Source organism: Chrysemys picta, chromosome 2 (assembly GCF_011386835.1).
Source record: "Chrysemys picta bellii isolate R12L10 chromosome 2, ASM1138683v2, whole genome shotgun sequence".
NCBI lineage: Eukaryota > Metazoa > Chordata > Testudines > Emydidae > Chrysemys > Chrysemys picta.
This window is the reverse complement of record NC_088792.1, coordinates 172,778,877-172,786,119: the sequence shown is the minus strand read 5'-3', so window position 1 is coordinate 172,786,119 and position 7,243 is coordinate 172,778,877. Positions and strand designations below refer to the sequence as shown.

Here is a 7,243-nt window from a genome sequence, read left to right as displayed (position 1 = left end):
AGTTTACATTTAACACTCATTGAAAAACAACATGCAGCCTATCCAGCCTGAGCCATGTCTCAGGAAGAGCCCATTTTCCTGTATTGATCTTGGAGCGGTCCCTGTTTTCTACTAGGTAGGAGAATGGGTCCCTCAAGAAAACCGTATTTATATTGCAAACCACTTGTAACCCTCACACTGTATCTACCGGCTCTTGAAGGATCCGAGTTTGGTGATCACCCCACACGGGACTACGAAGGACATTTGGGGGATCTGGCGTTCCACAGCCATTATTCTGTAAATGCATTAGGCTCTCCGACGTGGAAAGGGGTGTGTGTGGAATTGCAGCAAACCCGTCTCCTTCCCCCTCCCCCAGCACCTTGCAGTGTTTGATGCTGCAGCAAATGGAGCTGCTTAAGACACAAAAGACTGAGGAAGGTGGATGCGGATGGATCGATCTATGTATGAAACAGGCTAACGTCTTCCATTCGCACAGCCTGACTTAAGTTCACTCTTTTGTGTAAGCGCCAGCAAAGCACTAACGCCATAAAGGCTTCTCTTATATTGCAAGGGAGATATTTCCCTCCGCCCAGTTTGCCTTGAGCTACCTGGCCGCAGGGTGCCCTTTAATCTCCGTGTTACATAGTGTCAGTGAATGTTACTAGGTGGAGGGTGCAGAGGCTGGGGCTGTCTCGCTCGCTGCACTTAGCCAGGGCTGGGGAAGAGCAGGGCGCTGCGCCTCACCCCGCTCGTACAGCGCTAGCCTTGCTCTGCACAAGGGGCCCTGCGGGGCTGGGGGAGCAGGAGACGCTCGCTGCCCTCAGGCTGTGACAAGCCCCCTCCCTGCTGCTGAGACTGCAGCTCCCCACCCTGCCCCCCCCGCGATGGCTCCCGCCTAGTCCCCTTGCGCAGGAGACAATGCAGCAGCAGCAGCAGCACCCCCGCCCCCGCGCGCACTGCTAGGCCCCGCCCCGACATTACATCACCCGCTTGAGAAGGGCTGCGGGGAGCGGGCGTGTGACTGGAGGGGGCGGGGCCAGCAGCCCCCTCTATAAAAGGAGGAGCTGGGGGGCCGCGCGGCCCAGAGCTCACAGCTGCAGGTGCCGGAGCGAGCAGCAACCAGCCGGAGGCAGAGGGTGTTTGTTGCCGTGTGACTCGGGCGCCATGCGTGAGATCGTGCACATCCAGGCTGGCCAGTGCGGGAACCAGATCGGAGCCAAGGTAAAGAGCGGGACCCGGGCGGGGCTCCCGCTTGTTGTGTCCCTCGCCCTGTGGCTGGGAGGGGGCAGCTCAGTGGTGTGCGCACGCTGGGGCTGGCGTTAATTAATGCTCCGCTAGTCCTAGTGCCTGCGCTGTATTATGTAAGGCTGTTGACTGTCACTGGCAGCGTCTCCAGAAAGCGGAGCCTCCTTCCGAAAGGCGGCTGCTTTAGTGGTTGGTTGGTGTCCAAACAATGTGACGCTTTAGGGCTGACCTGGGTATTCTGCTCGCTGGCTTAATGAGAGCCACAAAGAACCGAGGCGATTCCGGCAGTGGGCGGGCTGGGGGAGGGGGGGAAGAGTCCTCTCTTCACAGAGCCTGGCTGTCGTGCTCTGGATCCCAATCCCTCTCGCTGGCGCAGCCGCAAGCCCAGCATCGGGTGCCCCCCTGCAGGCTCCAGCCGCCTCGCCCTTTGCACAAGGGGATGCGCCTTCTCCGGGATGAATCAGATCCCCCGAATGCTGGCCACGCCCTCCTTGTCAGTGTCAAAGCAGTCGGACATTGCAGACCACCAGCCCCATCTGCCCTTGACATCCCGCAGCTGTGTTCTGCCCCGCCCAAGCCCGCAGCCCCGGGGCTCTGCCCTTAGTCTGGCTGAGTCTGAATAAATGGCACTCGCACTTGCTGATGACTCTTAAAAAATCAATTGCCAGGTTGCTGCTGTTCTTCCCCATCACTGAAGCGCTCTAATTGTAGCTCTGCACCGTCTGACGGGGAAACGCCTTGTCTGCAGTGTCAGTCATCCTGCTGCAGTTATTGGTTAGGTTACTCCACTGGCCACTCTACAGGAAGGGGGGAAGGGCTGTAGAGCAGGGGTTCTCAAACTTGAGCAACTCGAGGACCCCCATTTTGATTTAGAAATGTTTAGGGATCCCCAAGCCTCCCTGCTCAGCCCTTGCTTGGTCCCCTTCCCCACCCCTTCTCTGAGGCCCTGCCCCCCCTCACTCTATCCTTCCCCCCAATTGCTCACTCTCCCCCACCCTCACTCACTTTCACCAGGCTGGGGCAGCAGGAGGGGGTGAGTGGTGTAGGCTCTGGCCTGGGGCAGGGGGTTGGGGTATGGGAGGAGGTGCAGGCTCGGGAGGGAGTTTGGGTGCAGACTCTGGGCTTGGGTAGGGGGTTGCGGTGTGGGGGAGGGTGCAGGTTCTAGGAGGGAGTTTGGGTGTGGGAGGGGGTGAGGGGCTTACCTCAGGCAGCTCCCAAAAGCACATCCAGCACATCCCTCGGGGGGTGGGAGGGAATGGTCTCCATGCGCTGCCCCTGCCTGCAAGCACCACCCCCACAGCTCCTACTGTCTGCAGTTCCTGGCCAATGGGAGCCACGGAGTTGGTGCCTGAGGAGGGGGCAGCACGTGGAGACCCCCTAGCCTCCCACCCCAGGGACTTCAGGAATGTGTCTACCCATTCAAGAAATGGGGGGGAGCCAAGACAGGTGAGCCTGTTCCCCAGCATGCTGGAAGCGTGCCAGGGAGGAGGAGTTTCTCAGTGGGGCCTGCAGACCCTCTGGAGTCCCTTCGAGGACCCCAGTTTGAGAAATGCTGCTGTAGAGCATTAAAAGGCCTGTTGGCAGCATGTGGAGGGAGGAGGGGAGGGGAAGGTCACACTGCTGACAGCTTAATACAATTATTAACTGCCCTTTTCAAAACGGCATTTCAGTTTTGGGAGGTCATCAGTGATGAGCATGGCATCGACCCCACTGGCAGCTACCATGGCGACAGTGACTTGCAGCTAGAAAGGATCAACGTTTACTACAATGAAGCCTCTGGTAACTATTTTTGATTTCGGCTCTGTGTCCTCCTGAAAAAACTAAATGTTCTAAAGCACATACATGCATCAGAGGTATATGTAATTAACTTCAGTGCATTCTACACTTGGTAAAATGCTCCCTCTGAATTGCTATTAAATCCTTGGCAAAGCTTTAACACCTACTTCAAATTCAAGTCATAACTTCACTCAAGGCTGTTCTTTTAAAATACCATTTCTTCACTTGTCTGGGCAGCAGCAGTCTCTCTTCAGTGAATTGTGATGAGGCTGCTCCGAGCACAGTAGCCCACTTGTTAAATAGCTGACTGCAAGTCTGTAATCTGGCTTTTGTTCTTCCCACAGGTAATAAATATGTACCCCGTGCAATCCTTGTTGACTTGGAGCCTGGCACAATGGACTCTGTCAGATCTGGACCATTTGGCCAGATCTTCAGACCTGACAACTTTGTCTTTGGTATGTAATTGCATATATCTATGGTTTACTATTGTCATAAAGCTTTAAATTGAACACCCACTCTGTGCCTAACACTAACACAAAACTGACCTAGCTCCGTGAAACTAGAGACTTAGGTAGGTAACTGAGGCTTGCATTGCATGGTACTTAGCACAATGGGGCCCTGATCCTTGCTAGGAGTTCCTAGTATTGCTGTAATATAAATAATGTTCTGTCCTAAACAGAGCATGTAAAACGTCTCCTTCGTATTCTGGTGACTAAATCAGCATCTTTCCACTCCACCTTCCAGGTCAAAGTGGTGCTGGAAACAACTGGGCAAAAGGCCACTACACAGAGGGAGCTGAGCTAGTGGACTCTGTCCTGGATGTGGTAAGGAAGGAATCGGAAAGCTGTGACTGTCTACAGGGTTTCCAGCTGACCCATTCTCTAGGTGGTGGCACAGGGTCTGGGATGGGAACCCTCCTCATCAGCAAAATTAGGGAGGAGTACCCAGACCGTATCATGAACACCTTCAGTGTAATGCCATCTCCAAAGGTGTCAGACACAGTGGTTGAACCCTACAACGCCACCCTTTCTGTCCACCAGTTGGTGGAGAATACGGATGAAACCTACTGTATTGACAATGAAGCCTTGTATGACATTTGCTTCCGCACGCTGAAACTCACAACCCCTACTTATGGGGACCTCAACCACCTGGTCTCCGCCACCATGAGTGGTGTGACGACCTGCCTCCGGTTTCCCGGACAGCTGAATGCTGATCTTCGCAAGCTGGCAGTCAACATGGTGCCTTTCCCCCGTCTGCACTTCTTCATGCCAGGGTTTGCCCCACTAACTAGCCGTGGCAGCCAGCAGTACCGGGCTCTGACGGTGCCAGAGCTAACGCAGCAGATGTTTGATTCTAAAAACATGATGGCAGCCTGTGATCCCCGCCATGGCCGCTACCTGACTGTGGCAGCAATATTCCGTGGCCGGATGTCCATGAAGGAGGTGGATGAGCAGATGCTCAATGTCCAGAACAAAAACAGCAGCTACTTTGTCGAATGGATCCCCAATAACGTCAAGACGGCTGTCTGTGACATTCCCCCCCGCGGCCTCAAAATGTCTGCCACTTTCATTGGGAACAGCACAGCCATTCAGGAGCTGTTCAAGAGAATCTCTGAGCAGTTCACGGCCATGTTCCGGCGTAAGGCTTTCTTGCACTGGTACACTGGTGAGGGCATGGATGAGATGGAGTTCACTGAGGCAGAGAGCAACATGAATGACCTGGTCTCAGAATATCAGCAATACCAAGATGCCACTGCTGATGAGCAGGGGGAATTTGAAGAGGAAGGAGAGGAGGATGAGGCTTAAGATTAAAAAGGTTTAGGAAAATCTTTAGTAAAGTCAGGCAAGTGTTCTGAATGAAGTCTGTTCACAGTTGTGGTGAAGCATGCTTTATTATGTCCTTTGGTGCCCTCCACTGTTGCCTCTGTCAGCAGTTCTGTAACCTTGACAATGTAACAGTAGTTGCAAAAATAACACTAAAAATCTTCTGTTTAAATGGCTAACTTCTCAAATATAAAAGGCATCTGTGTTCTAAATGGTGTCTTAGACTTATTTCTCTCCTCTCAGACCAAGAAAATCAGAGCTGGAACTAGCTCCCTACTTGCAGTTTCACGGGGGGAGGGATAGCTCAGTGGTTTGAGCATTGGCCTGCTAAACCCAGGGTTGTGATTTCAATCCTTGAGGGGACCACTTGGGGATCTGGGGCAAAATCAGTACTTGGTCCTGCTAGTGAAGGCAGGGGGCTGGACTCGATGACTTTTCAAGGTCCCTTCCAGTTCTAGGAGATGGGATATCTCCATTAATTTAATTTAATTTTAATTAAATTATGGGTGTGATTGGCAAATAGCCTGAGAAGCTATGTACCAGTAAACAAGGGATCAAATCACTTTCATTCACATTCTAGTAATTAAGCTAGTTAATCATTTTTGGAGATCATGTTAATAAAAAATGCAGTGCCCTGGTATAGAAGTCAAACAACCAGTCTATTGTTGGAAAAGTTGCTTTGACTAGTCGAAACAAGACACTTCCCTCAAGGATCTGTAACTTCTATTTACGGGAATACATGATAGTGAGGTCAGCTAGACAGTATTAACTTGTCAAAACTGATTTCACAGTGTGACTGCAGCCTTCCCTTGTCATTCAAGAGCTCTTCTTAATGCACTTGTTACAGGGCTTCCAGCATGCTGGGCAGCTTCACCTCCCCATGACTTGAATGATCCTGAGCAACCCAGTTCCTATTCATGAAATGGGAAAAGTGTATGCAGAGAGGCAGGAGGTTAGAATTGCATTAGCAATATTGTAGTCATGGTTGAGAGGGTATGTTCATGCCCAAAGAGCTGTTCAGGCAATTAATTCTTATTCTCAAAGGTGAACACTTTCCAAAATAGCAGCTAAGCCAACTCACCAACATGCTATGCTTCTGGCCAAACTGGATCAATCTAGTACCACTTGCTTAAAGGTTACACGCAACATGATCAAAACCGAGAACTTAACTATCCTCTTGCAGCAGACTTTAATTTTAAAGAACCCTACAAATGACCGTCTCCCAGGCTAGATCTAGGCCTCTGCAGAATTCCTGCTGGCTGTAACTTTAATAGTAAATGCCAAAAGAAATGCAGCTTGACTCTCGCAGGAAGGTCAGAGGAGCCAGGAGCCTTCTAAATTATTCTCCTTCAGTTGGGGATGTGTATAGGGAGGAAGTTAAAAGGCATTTGCTCCCAAAGTCCATAGGTAACCTGAGGGTGAAAGTTTTATTCCCTTGCAACAGGGGTGGCTCTATGTATTTTGCTGACCCAAGCACAGCAGTCAGGTGGCTTTCGGCGGCGCGCCTGCAGGAGGTCCACCAGTCCCGCGCCTTCGGTGTACTTGCCGCCGAAGTCGCGGGACCAGCAGACCTCCCGCAGGCATGCACTGAAGGCTCCCTGACTGCCGCCCCCTGCGGCTTGCAGCCCCAGGCACGTGCTTGGTGCCTGGAGTCGCCCCTGCCTTGCAAGGGGACCAGTGACCTTTAACACATCCTAAGGGTCTCCAGTTATAGAGGGCCTTTGGGAGGTTTCCTAAAGGAGAGTAAATCCAACCTAGCACTGTAGGATGGTGGAGAGAAATAGCCACTCTGGGCAGGTTCTGACGTCATCTGTGATGCCCTGGCCTATCTGACATTACTGCAGGGAGCAGCTCTTTTACACATTAAAACTTTTCACGTCAATAAGTCTCATTAATGTGGCAAGTACACCAGTGCACTCATGTTTTGTTTCATTGTTTCTCTTTATTCAAACTTAACTTGACCCAGCCGTTCTCCTCAGGGAGAAAGTCAAAATAACAGTGGTAAAAAAATGGGCAATAACAGAAACACTCCCACTAACTGTTGCTTAATAAGGTTGAGCTCAACCTCTGCTGAGCTTAGAGCACGTACAAAAAGGCCTGCTCTCTGGCCTTTAGGTGAAATGCTTGGTCAAGCTAATAGTGCTTGACTAAGAGTGAGCCCGCCATGTGTATTTAACATTGTATTTTACCCCAGCTTGTCTGCACACACAGCTCTAGTGTGTTGTGATGATTTATACCCTAAGTTATAGTGCCTCCTCCAGAACCTCAAATTTACCTTTGGCCTCATGAGAGAGTCTTAGGCTTAGTTTTAAAGGTAGAAGATTTATTTACTTCACCATCCCCTGCCTTAGAGTTCAGCTTCTTATTCTAAACCACAGGAAGGGGGATGCATCTTTCAGCAGGGGAGGTCCCTGTACAGC

General features: G+C 51.3%; 1 protein-coding gene across 1 annotated transcript; it reads left to right on the top strand.

The window, feature by feature from the left end:
* The first annotated feature begins 566 nt into the window (after positions 1 to 566).
* LOC101933555 (tubulin beta-2 chain) lies at positions 567 to 5,035 on the top strand. Its single transcript, XM_024102871.3, has 4 exons — positions 567 to 1,200; positions 2,895 to 3,003; positions 3,345 to 3,455; positions 3,745 to 5,035. The coding sequence occupies exons 1-4, from the start codon at positions 1,144 to 1,146 to the stop codon at positions 4,803 to 4,805; spliced, it is 1,338 nt and encodes a 445-aa protein (XP_023958639.2). The 5' UTR covers positions 567 to 1,143; the 3' UTR covers positions 4,806 to 5,035.
* The last annotated feature ends 2,208 nt before the right edge of the window (positions 5,036 to 7,243 follow it).

Bases quoted from the DNA above. Each gene is read 5' to 3' on its own strand.
- LOC101933555 (XM_024102871.3), top strand. From the start codon at position 1,144: ATGCGTGAGATCGTGCACATCCAGGCTGGCCAGTGCGGGAACCAGATC. The intron at 1,201-2,894 runs GTAAAGAGCGGG...ACGGCATTTCAG, and splicing joins GGAACCAGATCGGAGCCAAG to TTTTGGGAGGTCATCAGTGA. The intron at 3,004-3,344 runs GTAACTATTTTT...TTCTTCCCACAG, and splicing joins TTACTACAATGAAGCCTCTG to GTAATAAATATGTACCCCGT.